Below are 16,029 nucleotides of genomic sequence, written 5' to 3'. Positions count from 1 at the left end.
TTTACAGAATTTTCCAAGTCAACTGCAAAACCATTACTGAGACTTGTAATATATTTGTCAGCCCCAGGAACTGGGAGAAGCAGATAGGCAGCTTGCTGCAAATTGGAGAAGGCTTCTAAAAAGCCAGCTTGCTGTGTAAACTTTTGGAGCAGGCTGCCTGAGTGGGCTTCTTCATGGTGATGGAGGGTTTTGTTCTTTTTCATATTCTGAGATTTGGATACACCCTGTGAAAGAATCTGAGAAAATCCCTGGTTCTGCTCACAGAAACAGCATTGAGAGTTCAATTCTCTGCACTCATATGACTTGTCAAAGAGAGATTTGGTTATCTCAAATACTAATCCATCTGCTAACAAAGGCACTTGCCATTACTTGATGGCTGAGTGTAGACAGAAAGGTTGGGAGGACAAAGATCCAAATGGCTGTCACACTCCCAGCTTCCAAGTCCTGACTTTTCTTGGAAATCCATCATTCTCTTTCTTTGGGACTGCCAGTGATTTAAGCCAGGAGATCTTAAGTCTACCTATTCAGTTAGATGAAGAGAGGTGCAGGCAGCCATTCTCTCAGAGATAAACAGGTTAGCAAGGGGGTCTCTCCATCCCAGTTCACCAAGACAACATCCTCTCTTCATTTAAATCCCACATGAAATCCCTTAAATTCTGTGTCGCAACACATAGCAAGTTACTTTACCAGAAAATAAATACATAAATATACTACCTAAATGTGCTCAGAATGAAGCAATCATATTATTACTATGATCCTTCTCCTCTGCCTCCCCACTGCCTTTGTTACACTTTTACATTAGACTATATGATCTCCAGGGTAGGGACTGTATCTCTTATCTCTAGTTGTTTTGTAAAGTGCCTGGCACACTTTTGGGTACTGTATAAATAGGGCCCTACCAAATTTACGGCCATGAAAAACGCGTCATAGACCATGGAATCTGGTCTCTCCCACTGTAAAATCTCGTCTTTTCTGTGCTTTTACCCAATACTATACAGATTTCACGGGGGAGACCAGCATTTCTCGAGTTAGGGGTCCTGACCTAAAAGGGAGTTGCAGGAGAGGTTGCAAGGTTATTTTAAGGGGATTGCGATATTTCTAACCTTACTTCTGTGCTGCCTTCAGAGCTGGGCGGCCAGAGAGCAGCAGCTCTTGGCCGGGCGCCCAGTTCTGAAAGAAGCACCCTGCCAGCAGCAGTGCATAAGTAAGGGTGGAAGTACTATACCATGTCATCCCTTACTTCTGTGCTGCTGCTGGGGGCGGTTCTGCCTTCGAAGCTGGGTTCCGCCCAGCAGCTGCCGTTCTCCAGCTGCTCAGTTCTGAAGGCAGCACCGCGGCCAGCAGCAGCGCAGAAGTAAAGATAGCAGTACCACAACCCCCCTCTACAATAACCTTGTGACCTCCCCACAACTCCCTTTTGGGCCAGACCCCTACAATTACAGCACCGTGAAATTTGAGATTTAAATAGCTGAAATCATAACATTTATTATGGTTATCCTTTAACCATGAAATGACCAAAATGGATCATGAACTTGGTAGGCCCCTATGTATAAACAATAGTAAACTAGCCCACTCTTCTCCCCAACTGTGAGGGCACCTACTTGCTCCTAAGTTCTTTAAGAAGGCTATTTGTGAGATTTATTCACTATACTTTTAAATGTCCTAGTGCAAATAATCTTTTGGTAATGCAGCAAAAACCTTATAGCTAGTTCTAAATAATGCTTTTTTCTTTTTTTCTTTTTTTTTTTTTGCATTATCCACTTATATTTTCTAGTTTCATGTATTGTGTTATGACCCTGTAAATAGCATTAACATATATATAAAAAATCCTTATTGATCTCATATTTTATGGAAGTTCATTCTCAGCCTGCTCTTAGAAGTACCTCTGTTATAGCCAATCTGCTGATCTTCTCCTGGGGGACTAATGGGAAGTGTCTGAATCACAGTTCTGGGGCCTAAGGACATTGTATTAAATTCAAGACAAACCACAAAAGCTGCAATGCTGTAGTGCAATCTGGGGCATCCATTAAGTGTTTCAGACTGCCAATAAGGGAGAACGCTGTGCAGATAAGGGTGTGGGGTATCCAGGAGACAAAACTGTGAAATTTGGTGACCATCAGTTACGGCAAGCCCGAAAACCAGAGCAAATAAAATTCAAGAAGATGCAGTGAAGGAAACTTATTTGGAAGCTTCATTTGTGGTTAAAGACAGGAACAGATAGTCAAGGCTTGCTGCCTCCTTATCTGTCCAATGAAGATAATGCTTCCCTTCCTCACAGGGGTGTTGTGAATCACATTTCACGAATAGATGTGAGCTGTTCTGATACTACAGTGATGGGAAATATATGGCAGGCTCTATAGCAGAAAGAGGGATATCCAGGACATATCAAAAGAAATCTAGAGTCACACATTACTGGTGAGAGGATTCCAGTCTAATGAATAATATTTCCCAGCCATCCACTTGAGGGGGAAAAAGGACACAGTGGTAGGGTTTGAGACATTTAAGAATCACTAGCATATTTTAATATTGTGCATAAACTTAATGTAATTATTTTTATGCCTATTCTGTTCATAGCAAATATAGTATATTTCTTTTCATTCAAGTTGTTAACATTTCAGAGCAGGGAGGGGAGGTGTTCACAAATAGCGGTGGTTATAGATTGGCAGAGAAATTTAAAATGAAACTTTTCTATCCCACAGTCACTCTGTGTATCAGATACAGTGTTGTAGCGGCATTAACTGTTTTGACAAGATCATAAAAATAGCTCTGATATTTCCTGAAGTCATGGTTGCTTTTTTTCTCCTCTACTGTAGCACCAAATAGTTTAGGACAATAAAGAGAGCTATTTTCCCTTGAATCTCATCAAAACTGATGTTGCCTTTGTGACACTATCTACAGTAGATGTGTTTTATTCTTTGAGAACAAGGGGAAGCCGCAGGTTGGGTAGCTTATCAAAGCACACTTTAAAAATAAGAAAGAAAGAGCTGGAATGTAGCTGGCGCAGGTAAAATATTCTGGCTTTTCTCTAGAGAGATCAACCTTATAAAGTATTGACTACCACTCCTCTATTCTGTTTGTGGAGCTGAGTGTTGCACAAGGATGTGCAGCAGCAGTCATGCACGTGATATGGGGTATGTACTACATGGCCCTGAAGCAACAAAAAATTCCACTGACGTTTTTGACTCAAAAAAAAAAAAGTGACAAACAATGAACGTTTAAAATGTGTGAGGAAGCTAAAAATGAAGATGAACTCTTTTCTAACATTTATAGGTTCCCCTTCTCTCATCAACCTGTGAAGCCCCCTATGGTCTTCTTACACTCTGAGTTTTGTCTCCAGGGATGTTTGCTAGAGCTTAAGATCTTACTCAGTAGCAATAAGGGTAGCTCCTTTTGTGTGAATTTTGGGCAAACAATTCCAGAGATATGCTGGAGTGGATATCTCTGTGACCTATTGTTAAAGCTCTGCCCTCAAACTGTATGGAGGTTGTCAGGTGATTTCTCAGAGTCTGGTGGTGTTTCACCCACCCCTCTCTGGACACTGCTAACCAGTCCCTGCAGTGACGTCTCAAAATAAAAAAAGTACTCTGCAGCAGGAAATGTATTCAATTTGGAATGGATCAAACCTCACAAAAATGTCAGTTATCTTACAAAATAGAGAGGGGGGTCTCTCTAGACCCCCTACAAAGTTTTATCTGCACCACTCCATTCCAGAAGATAACAACTCTTGGCTGTATAATTTGATCCAGCATCTCAGTAAGTTTGTCAATAAAGTGGATTTCCAGTTATATGTGAACATTTGCCAAGTGGTATAAGCCTCCTTTTGCGTTTGAGAGAGAATTTTTGCCTGAATAGATTCAAATTAATGCCTCTCTTCCCTCCTCTCTGCAATCCCACATGTCCCCAAGACAGGAGATTTATCACAGGGTAAAGGTAACATTTTAGTAGGAACCCATTTTAAAAATCTTTGGTAATGTAGCACCGAGCCGATCTGTTAGTTTCTAGATATAATGTTGATTTTTTCCCCCTTTTAAAAAAGCAGGAGAGGGAAACACATAAATACAAACGTGACTTAAATGACAGAGCCATTTAAGTCACATTACACTATCCCAATGGAAAGAAAACTGATAAATGGAAAAAAGGAATAACTAGGTAAACCTCAGAAAATTGCAGCCAGTATGGCATTACCTGCCAAGCAATCAGGTCTTTGAGTCTGTTCAGCTTTTCTTGATCCTCTGGATGGTCTTTGGAATACTCATTGGTGAAGAAAGCCTGTGAGGGGCATATAAATCATTCAGTCCCTTTTAACATGAAAAGGGATCAATGCTTTCTCCAGTGTGAGTCACTGATCACGATAGAACTCTATCTCTAATCGAATGATAAGACATCTGTTTTCCTTGAGAGCAGCCACTTGTGGTGATGCTTTATTAATAAATGAATTGAGGATGAAAGGGCATTTTTATTTGTTCAAATATTTTCAGTGTCCATTTAACGCATTGGAGCTCAGGACCACCATTCTGAAAAGCCAACCTCTTGTTTTCAAGTTTTTTAACTAACATTTACTTTAGTTAGGGGTACGAAGTATTTGGAGTGCTATAATTTATCCATCAATGAATAGTACCTTTTTGTTGTTGTTTAGCTAACATAAGTGCACCTCCTGGATGATCAGTTAGATAAGAGTTAAACTTTTCCACCTGCTGCTATAGGACACAAACCAATACCAATGCAATTCATAACTTGAGCCATTACTCACAGCACCTGTGATACATGGGGGAGGGGGAAAATTCCCTTTGATGGACAGCCAGGCAGCCAGCTAGCTGTAAAATCCCTCTTGGTCTGTTCAAAGGGAGCTACTCCCCCCCCCCACACACACACACCCTTTATGTATCACAGCACCTCTTTCTCAGCCCAAAGTAAAGGTAGTAAGTCAACAAGCAACTGTATTATGACAGATTGCCTCACTGCACGTCTGGTGAATATCATGCAGATGAATGTCTTTTTTTAAATGATTTAGACACCTTCCAGGACATTTATAGGTTTGGACAGAAAGATTTGGATTGCTTGGGAACATATGATGATAAAGACCGGATACCGGACTAGATGGCCTGATAGAAGCCAGCACTTGATGTTCACATGAAGGTGCAAGAGCTCCACAGATGTGTGATAAGTCTCATCATTATCTCTAACAGAGATTGTCTTAAGCCTTGATGCGTGATACTTAATATCCCTTCCAAAATTTTTGTTATGAGGCTGTCTTGGAATTATTGTCTTCAATAACTGAGTTCCTTAAGGGGCTGCATCTCCATGTACTCTGTTGTTCTAACAAAATACATTTCTTCACAACAAAAACTGCCTTTCAAAAGGCTGCAGTTACTGGAAAAAGCAGTTAACAAGGTAAGAGATTTACTAACTCTGAGTCTGCTAGACTGCTAGAAGGAGAATTTGCAGTGACTTACTCCAGACCAAACCAGTTGAGGCATGGAAGGCTATTTCATTAGAACATGTGTAATCATATCCTGCCATATCACACTTACACGGAAACCCCCAAGCTTGCAATTCATTTTGAGCATCAGTCCTACATCCATGTTAGAGTCAACTTTTAAAGGAGACTAAGTCAGACGTGACCAGAGTCTGAGGATCTTCAAATTAATGAGGTTCAGCCTTTCTTTGTCCCCATCCCACTATCTCCCACCGCCATTTTTGACAATCACTAAGCAAGCAGAAACAGAGCTATCATCATTATTTAGAATAGAAAAATCTGTGAAGATGATCTTAAAGCTATTAAAATCATTACCTTTTCATATTTAGCAAAGCCTCCCATAACTGCTGGATCAACAATTCCATTCAGAAGCATGGAGAGAGGGTTAATGGGAAGGTTTTCATCACTCTGGTACTGGTTAATCATCATCAAAATTTTCTCATTTGTCATGGACATTGTCTCAATGGCATTCTCCAGTGGACTGATAGTCGCCTATGAAATAAGAGGAGGAATGTTTAATGTGTCTATTTGATTCCATTTTTTCTTGGTTTTCATTGATACAATAGCAAGCCCAAAGAAAACCATCTGCTCAGCAAAAGCATTTCCCCCCGTTTTTGGTGAATATTCATATGTGCATTTGGGAAACTACTCACGGGCAACAATTCATTCAACAAATTAAACCCTAGTTTCTATTCACTACTGGTTCACAGGCAGAGTTTGATTTTTACCTGTTTGTTGAATGGGATATCTCTGTGGCCTATTGTTAAAGCTCTGCCCTCAGACTGTATGGAGGTTGTCAGGTGATTTCTCAGAGTCTGGTGGTGTTTCACCCACCCCTCTCCGGACACTGCTAACCAGTCCCTGCAGTGACATCTCAAAATAAAAAAGTACTCTGCAGCAGGAAATGTATTCAATTTGGAATGGATCAAACCTCACAAAAATGGCAGTTATCTTAAAAAATAGAGAGGAGGCTCTCTCTAGACCCCCTACAAAGTTTCCATTGTTGAGGAATGAACAAACGTTGGTTTGTGGATTGCTCACCAACTGCATTTGCTATTCATGATTGTTGCTGTGTGATTGGTCATCTTAGTCATGTGATGTTGTTTCTCTTTCCTATGGTATAAGCACTATTGCATTTTAAAAAGGGAAAGGGCAAGGGGATTTTGACTCTCTGAGGGTCAGGGCTCCATTGTAGACATAAAGGAAGATATGGTCTGTGTCATAAAGAGCTGATTAATCCATATACTATGCGATGTCTAAGGTGATTTGTAGAGGAGGAGGGCAGCTACCAATATGTTACTGGGCATGAACACTAAGTCACCCTGACCATTCTGGAACCTCAGAGGTTCAAGCAGTATCGGAGGACAATCCATATGAACAGTCCCACAACCCTGATTAATAGAAGGAAAGGCCCTAATCTTGGAGCAAAGGAGAGGATAGCTTGCCCACATTGATGGTGCATTTTTAATACCTATCATGAAAAGCTTCAGAGTGTACCTACGGTTTAAGTACCCATGTTGCCTGAGAAATACTCTGCCCAGTCATGAAAATGACCTGGATCACGGAGTCTCTGTGATTTGGTAAATCTGGGTAGAAAGTCTGGAAGAGAGTAAGTTGGCCTCTACAGGACTGGATTTTCCACAATCATTGTACACTGGGACTTTCATGCCAGGTGGATACAATAAATTAATCCATCCCTATGGCACAGGCATTGTCTTTGTCTAATGAAGTGTAAAAAGCCAAACAAAAATCATAACCACTCATGCTGACCCCTAAAACCTTCCTGGCCTCCTGCTAAAGCAGTGTCCAACTGGATTAGATAACTCAATATAGAGCTCAGATGTGCTTTTCAGCCAGCTCTCAAGTATGCTGCACAGAAATAGATCCATTGTAGAATATATCTTGTGCTTTCTTTTCTTGTTCTGAGAGCACTGAGGAAGTGCAAATATTTTTCAAAGTGAACAGTTTTAATAATATGTATGTGTGTGGAGGGGAGTGAAGAACGGACCTATCACAGCAGAGCGCTGAGAAAAAAATCATTGAAAAAACAAACCTTCTATATCTTTTGTGTATTTTTATGCAATCCTCTCTCCTCAGGACACTACTGTTGCATATTCCACCTCTGAATTCATAATCCCCTTGTATATGCCTCTGAAATTATAATCAATAGCAAAGTAACCAACTGAAATGTCACAAATAGAAGATTCGCAAAAAGAAAAGGAGTACTTGTGGCACCTTAGAGACTAACCAATTTATTAGAGCATAAGCTTTCGTGAGCTGTAGCTCACGAAAGCTTATGCTCTAATAAATTGGTTAGTCTCTAAGGTGCCACAAGTACTCCTTTTCTTTTTGCGAATACAGACTAACACGGCTGTTACTCTGAAATAGAAGATTATGACTTCGGGTGAAGAATAGCAGCAGGAGCAGATGAACTCCTAGGAAATCAAGATGTTGCTTCCATGCAGTTGTCCTTTGTAATCAAGAACAAGGGACAAGAAAATATAAGAAAAGGAAAAAATAAAGTAGAACTCGTTAGTGATTTCTTGCTCTAGGAGGACATAATTTTTGAAATGCACGCTCCCACCACTAAGGAATGAAATATTCAAAGGAGTAACACAAACATCATATTGTATCATAGATGATGAATTTCTCTAACAGCTGTTGACATTCCCCCTCCTTGGTCATTATCATTTCTTAGATAAAAACATAACGGGTTTGATGTCTGAGCTAGAACTAATGTAACAGCATCAGGTCTCTCAGAACAAGATCTTTCCTTGTCTGCATTCATGTGGCAATGAATTGGGTTCTGTCAAAACAGGGACAATTAAGGGAAAAGCTGATATTTTTCTATATCTTATTTATAGCCAGCTGCATGTCTGTTCTCTCTCTTGTTGCAGGGAGAGCTGGCTACCATCAGAAAAAGATGGACATTGTGCCAATGCTCAAAGTGGGACAGGAGGTGGAGAGATGCACCCACAGTCACGTTGCCTGAGAAGAAAGGAGGGAAATAGGTGATCACACAGAACCATGTTCCCCTTCTAAATATGGTACAGCATTGTGCGCCAATTTAAGACCAGAATGTAGATGGGGTTATCTGTTATCATGACAGTAAAAATCCACCAAGATATGTTTTGCTCCTTTAGCCACTTGGTGGTTATATAGAAGGTATAAATAACTATCTAACCTTGAGTATATGGGAGACAAAAGGCTAATGCTTAAGACAAATCCCAGTTTAGGAACTTCTTGGGTCTCTGTCCAGCTCCCACAGTATTCTCCTGCTGATGATTCAGATGTACTGTAACAGCTGCAAATTAAATAGTTGCTTCTTAGGGCTTGTCTACATGGTGTGGCTAAGCTCACTAGAGGGATGTAAATTCTCAAGTGTACCAAACATTTTGGCATGCTTGCTGGCCTGTGTAGACCATGTTGGCGTAGACTAAAAGCTCCCCAGTGTGCATTAGTGTACTATCTCACTGAGATCAGATTGTTAGATAAATGCCAAATTGTTCAACAGTACTAAGTTAATGTGCATTAGGTAATTTTTAGTGCATGCCAGAAGGGTCTACAAGAGCTAATTAATATGCAACACAGCAGTGTGCTTTAGAATTCACACCCCTCTAGTGCTCATTGCTTTATCATGTAGACAAGCCCTTAGTTAACTTAATGCTGATTTAAGCTGTCATAAATATAAAGGGAAGGGTAAACCCCTTTAAAATCCCTCCTGGCCAGAGGAAAAGGGTTAAGAAGCTAAAGGTAACCACGCTGGCACCTGACCAAAATGACCAATGAGGAGACAAGATACTTTCAAAAGCTGGGAGGAGGGAGAGAAACAAAGGGTCTCTGTCTGTCTATATGCTGTTTCTGCCGGGGATAGACCAGGAGTGGAGTCTTAGAACTTTTAGTAAGTAATCTAGCTAGGTACGTGTTAGATTATGATTTCTTTAAATGGCTGAGAAAAGAATTGTGCTGAATAGAATAACTATTTCTGTCTGTGTATCTTTTTTGTAACTTAAGTTTTTGCCAAGAGGGATTCTCTAAGTTTTGAATCTAATTACCCTGTAAGGTAGCTACCATCCTGATTTTACAGAGGTGATTTCTTTACTTCTATTTCTATTAAAAGTCTTCTTGTAAGAAAACTGAATGCTTTTTCATTGTTCTCAGATCCAAGGGTTTGGGTCTGTGGTCACCTATGCAAATTGGTGAGGCTTTTTATCCAACATTTCCCAGGAAAGGGGGGGTGCAAGTGTTGGGAGGATTGTTCATTGTTCTTAAGATCCAAGGATCTGGGTCTGTAGCCACCTAGGCAACTTGGTGAGGCTTTTTACCAAACCTTGTCCAGGAAGTGGGGTGCAAGGGTTAGGAGGATTTGGAGGGGAAAAGACATGTCCAAACTACATTTCCCAGTAAACCCAGTTAAAGTTTGGTGGTGGCAGTGGAAATTCAGGGGCAAAGAATAAAATTAATTTGTACCTTGGGGAAGTTTTAACTTAAGCTGGTGAAAGTAAGCTTGGGAAGTTTTCATGCAGGTCCCCACATCTGTACCCTAGAGTTCAGAGTGGGGGACCAACCTTGACATAAGCCTTAAAATTTCAAGAGGGTCATGTTGCATATATAATGACATAGGCATGCGTGACACTTCACAGGCAGATAAAAGAGAAGGTCCCTTCCCCAAGGAGCTTGCAGTCTCCAGTAGACAAATGATGTCATGGGAGATGACAAGAGGAAGGGGAAGGAGAAGAGACCACAGAAAAGAAAGAGAAAAGCAAAATTGCTCTTGGGGAGAGCATCAGTATTCACAGAACTCAGGTCATTTCTATGGCTTTGTGCAGTGCTCTTTAGGTTGTTAAACAATGATGGGGTTCAAGACCATGTGGCACCTGAATAGATGATACTGATGGAAAGCTAACAAGGGAGTTTTGATAAAGGATCTGAGGAAGAAAGGGAGGCTGTGCCAGGGGACAGGAGGGATTGTGAAAAAAGATGGACTTGGGTGGAGCAGACCAAGGGAGTGGGTAGCACACAGAGCCTGAGCTATCTGGGTCTGGAACAGCAGGAAAATGGAGATTAGAATCAGGAAATATGTGCCAAAATATATTTCCTTTTTTTTTTTAATAAAAGCTCTGAATAGAAATAATTTTAGGGAAAAATTAATTAGATACAGGTTTGAACCCCTAACATCAGATCTCCCAACAGTCCTAGTTTTCATGGCATTGTCCCATTTTCAGCCCCAGAACCCCCTGTGCCCGTTAAAATGAACATTTCCCACATTCAAGTCTGACCAGGGGAAGAAGCCATTTGTTTGCCCCAGGCCCTCCATTTGAGAGGGCCCTCAAATTGAGTGGCATTGCCACCTGGAGCACAGGGTCACAGTGCCACTCATGTCTGGCCCATCAGCTTCTCCATCTCCATCTACAGGGGGCAGACAGGCCAAACCTGAGTGGTGCTGTGTCCTGCTTTAGCCACATTAAATACTGGGAGGTATGTTAATACTGCAGTTAATGAATAAAAACAAGAATGAAAATAAGCTTACGAGTTTCTCTTTCTCAAAAATGAATGACAAATTTTTTTTAAAAAGCCCTCTATAAATGGTAAAGGAAATTTGATTTTATTTTCTTTTGTAATAATTTAGGATGCTGCTAGTAACATACATAAGCACGTTTTTCTTTTAAGACTGAACTTTAATTTGACAGTCTCATACTTACATTTCTATACTTGGTTATAAATTTAAGTTGCCAAGGAAATATTTTTAAAATGCAGTTTTTCCTGAAGGCAAAACCTTTGTGTGGATTTTACAATATGATCCTAATATGTTGATGAATGTGACACATAAGAAGGAAATCAGGTAATATTTATAATTGGCCTATATACAGTATATAGTATTTAAATATAATATTCTGGAATGTACATTCAGAGTTATGTGAAATTTAGCCATTTAAATTCAAATTGTTTTAGTCAAATTATTTACAGTTCACAGGGCTTCAACTCAAACAAAATCATTAAGTTTTCTGCATGTTTCCATCTCAAAATAAATTACCATTCCTTTGCACTACTGAAAAATGAGGGAGTTTGTCTAGAGTTGAGCCACAGTTAAAACTTTTCAATGAAGCTGCCCAGACTTTGGGGTCCACAGGTTTTGTAAGTATTAAATCTCCTGTGTTCTTTTAGGCTATAAAAGCTATGCGTGGCTAAACAATGGAATTCCAATTCCTGACTGTTGTTAACCACCTGAGTTGTACTTTATAAAATTTATAGAACACTGAAGATGTAAAGATTTTAACTTGCTGTGATAGTTCTAATATGGGTCTGAAGCAGAAATAAAAATCTCATATTCCATTTCTGTGCTACTAGCTGTATTAATCAGGGCTTCCATTTGGCTTTGAGCAGGCCTTCTGTGGAAGGGACTCATGTTCTTTTCCCCTGAATCAAGCTCTTATATCCTTCATAAGCCAGGTTGCTTTTAGCAGGACATTTGAGATCCTGGATCTGAAGTGATGTCCAGTTTTACGGTCAATGGGATTTTTAGTGGATCAAATTAAAAAAAAAAAACAACACAAACAAAAAACCCCCCCAAAACCCTGTTAAGGCAGCAGGTTAGGAAGAGGGGCAACTCTCTTCCCCTCCAATTGTTTTTTTGGGCTTCATGTCAGATATTTCCTAACGGTCCTGTCTCTTTTAGTGCATCTACATGTGTGTATTTCAAGTGATGCTCAGGAGCCAAAGTAACGATCAATGTCACCTAAAAGAGCCACGATTGTGTGAATTCATTATTTCATTTACTATTTTATATATATTATTCAAAGCATCCTGAATGGTTAATGACTTAGACTGGTTAATAATTAAAGTACACAGTGGTTTAATACCATGTGCTGCAAGGAGCCACAGGAGACACATTAAAGAGCCACTTGTGGCTCCCAAGCCTCAGCCTGACTATCGCTGGTGTATTCATTTTGTGGGGATTGGCGGAGTTCCCTTTGCTACACTGAACTAATTCCCAATTTCCCATACTGATTTACTGCAAGCAACGAGAAGACAAGGAGTCTATTGAGTAAGAGGTGCCTATTGTTCCTTCTATCCTTTTTAATTTTTTTGATAGAAGTGGCTCCTGAAGAAAGGAAGTGATCACATGTAGAGTAAAGGCAAAACCAATAATTTTAAAAATTGTCCAAATTCTTTTAGTGGCCATAAATTGTAAGTTTTATGTGCATTTTATGAGGAAATCAGAGTGATACCTCTGAGAACTTATGATGTTCACATTACCAAAGGGGATACTATTATCATGTTTTATGATAAGTCATCACCAAAGGGATTTCCTTCAGATGATTTCAGATCGCCAGTGTCAATTCAAGGGAACTGTAATAAATATGGTGCTGAGAACTACTTTTGTGCAATTACAGCAGATAAAAACTGAAATAATGTAAAGAGAAGCTTTTTTTCCCCAAGTATAAATAATGTTGACAAATTCCTCAAAACAAGGAAGGTCAGAATAAGTAAAACTGAAGGAATCTTAAATTATTTTTGTACTAGTAATTGCCAACACCTCTTTGGCCCACCATGTACCAACAATACCTCAGAACTTGTCTATACAGACACTTCATGTGCAACAAGCCAGGGTGTAAATCTGCAGGGCATTAGCTTGCTATGCACTAGCTGGCCCGGAGGAGCCTGCTACCTTGTGCTAACACTACAGAACTATTAGTGTTTGGTAACAGGGTCCAAACAGAAAGCTAGTGTGCTGTAGATTTACACTCTGGCTTGCTGCACATAAAGTGTCTGTGTCGATAAGCCCTCACTTCAAAAGCCAAGAGGCTTGCCCATGACCACTTGTATGTATATTTTTTAAGACTGACTATCCCTTTTGTCAGGGAGTCTCAGGACAGTACCTTACAAAGGATATATGAGTTGTAATCTTTAACCACAGCAGGGCTGAGATGTCAGTCATTTCAATGTATTGCACTAAAGTAGAGATTCTGTCAAAATCTAGTAGAAAAATTGTCAGGCAAGATATATGGTTATCTTCTACCTTTTACATAGATGTTTTACTCATTTGCAATAAAATGTCAAAATGCTATGTTTTCCATGACACATACAAGGTGGTTGAGGTAATATTTTTTTATTAGACCATCTTCATCTTGGTGAAAGAGACAACTTTTGTACTCCACAAATATTGGTCAATACTTTACCAGCCACTGGTAAAAAACTACCAACCACCTACCCTAGCAATATAAGAACATAATAATGGGAAGAGTCCATGTAGCCCAGTATCCTATCTAATGACAGTGACCATTTATTCCTACCATTTGTTTCCTATCTTTTAACCAGTTACTGCTCCTCAAGAGGACCTTCCCTCTTATCCCAGGACTGCTTACTTTGCTGAAGAGCTGTTGGTGAGGGACCTTGTGAAAGGCTTTCTGAAAATCCATGTACACTATATCTACTGGATCACCCTTGTCCACACATTTGTTGACTCCAGTCAAAGAGTTCTAAAAGATTGGGGAAGCATGTTGTGTTGACTCTTCCCCAACATACCATGTTCAACTATATGTCTGATAATTCTGTTTTTTACTACAGTTTCAACCAGTTTGCCTGGTACTGAAATTAGGTTTAATCACACTGTAATTGCCAGAATTTCCTCTAGAGCCTTTTTAAAAAAATTGGCACTATATTAGCTACTCTGAAGTCATCTGGGCCAGACACTGATTTAAATGATAAGTTACATACCAGAGCTGTTAATTCTACAGTTTCATAATTGAGTTGCTTCAGATTCCTTGGGTGAATACCATCTGGTCCTAGTAACTTCTTAATGTTTAATTTACCTATTTATTCAAAAACTACCTTTATTGACATCTCAATCTGTCACCCTAGATTTGTCACCTTAAAAGAATGGCTCAGGTCTGGGAATCTTCCTCACATTCTCTGCAGAGGAGACCAATGCAAATAACTCATTTAGCTTCCGTGCAACAGGTCCGTCTTCCTTGAGTGATCCTTTAGCACCTTGATCATCCAGGGTTTGTCTACACAGGGATACAAAACCTGCGGCTGGCCCAGGTCAGCTGTCTCAAGCCAGTGGGGCTTGAGCTCCAGTGCTCAAAAATTGCTATGTATATGCTCATACTTGGGCTGGAGCCAGAGCTCTGGGATGCTGTGAGAATTCAGTCTCCAGCCTGAGCCCAAATGAGCCCTGAAGCTCGAGTCCCAGCAGCTTGAGCCAGCTGCCCAGGCCAGCCACAGCCATGCTGCAGGTCTTTTAATCCCATGTAGATGTACCCCCAGTGGCCTCCCTGGTTGTTGGCAGGCTTCCTACTTCTGATGTACTTAATTTTTTTTGCTCTTAGTTTTTGTGTCTTTTGCTAGTTGCTCTGCAAATTCTTTTTTGACCTGCCTAATTATACTTTTGCATTTGACTTGCCAGAGTTTATGCTCCTTTCTGTTTTTCCTCTGTAGGGTTTGACTGCTGGTTTTTAAAGATTGCCTTTTTGCCTCTAACTGCCTCTTTCACTCTGCTGCTTAGCCATGATGTCATTTTTTTTATTTCGGATATACATTAGTTTGAGCTTCTATTATGATGTTTTAAAATAGTTTCCATGTAGCTTTCAGGGATTTCACAAACAAACCTAAAATGTACAGAGTAGCAGTCTTGTGAGTAGATTTAGAAAATAAATAAATAAACAAACAAACAAAAATTTGAACCATTTAATCTCAAAATAAGTCTGTGTTAGAACCGCTACACTGCATTTATATACATTAATTTGTATATCAGGATACTTAGCATGTAAATACCCACCTGTGACATGGAGACAACCTCAAACCAACGCAGAATTCCAGGAAGTTTGTAAGCTGTAACAAATGATGTTCTCTCAATCCACATAGACTGTTGTTGTTTTTTTTAAAAAAAGAGACAGGATTGAAACCTTAGTCTTTTCAGGATAGAAGTTGATAGAAATTACATTGCAAAATAAAAGATAAGGTAGAAAAATGACATAGGATAATTTGTGCATAGAAAGATGCAGCAAAGGGAATCCAGCACAGCAATTTGTGGTTTATTGTTTCAAAACTAGGTCATCATTACGCTCTCAGTCTCTACCAGGTAAGGAACCCCCAAATTTCTATTCCCAACTCTGCCACTATTGACTGTGTGATCTCTAGTAAAACACTTACTCTGGCCTTCTTTACTCTGAATTAAGAAACTTGAAGGAAAACAACTGGTCCTAGCAGCAGGAGGAGTTCTATATTACAGTGCCAGAATTGTAACCACATTGTTGCTGTAAGCAGGTTAGACAACATGGCAGATTAAACTGCTAGCATTCTGCCTTCCCTAATGCTCCTCCTATTATTGTTACCATGGGGAGCCGAGTTGGTGGTAGCAACAGTGGGAAATTTTAACAACAGGTCTAATGCAGACACAGCCTCACTGTCAAGTGTCCCATATGTAAAACAGAAATACTAATATTTACCTTCCTCAAAAGGTACAATGTGTTACTACAGTGTCTGATTCTTAGACAGACGCATTACACATCACCATGCCAGGATGTTAAAGTTCTAGAACTGGAAGCACA

General features: G+C 39.9%; 1 protein-coding gene across 1 annotated transcript in view; it reads right to left on the bottom strand.

Moving 5' to 3' along the window:
• The window catches only part of DOCK2 (dedicator of cytokinesis 2), a 502,335-nt gene that overhangs the window by 17,323 nt on the left and 468,983 nt on the right, over positions 1-16,029 (bottom strand). Inside the window, exons 44-46 of the mRNA XM_084636234.1 lie at positions 15,258-15,344; positions 5,792-5,968; positions 4,186-4,269 (exon numbers count right to left, since the gene is read on the bottom strand). Coding sequence (XP_084492360.1) covers positions 4,186-4,269; positions 5,792-5,968; positions 15,258-15,344 — 348 coding nt within the window. The remainder of the gene's footprint in view (positions 1-4,185; positions 4,270-5,791; positions 5,969-15,257; positions 15,345-16,029) is intronic.

The sequence above is a fragment of the Lepidochelys olivacea genome, assembly GCF_965140295.1.
Source record: "Lepidochelys olivacea isolate rLepOli2 genome assembly, chromosome: 8".
In the NCBI taxonomy this organism is placed as follows: domain Eukaryota; kingdom Metazoa; phylum Chordata; order Testudines; family Cheloniidae; genus Lepidochelys; species Lepidochelys olivacea.
Note: the sequence above shows the minus strand (reverse complement) of the source record. Positions and strands in the feature narration are given on the sequence as shown.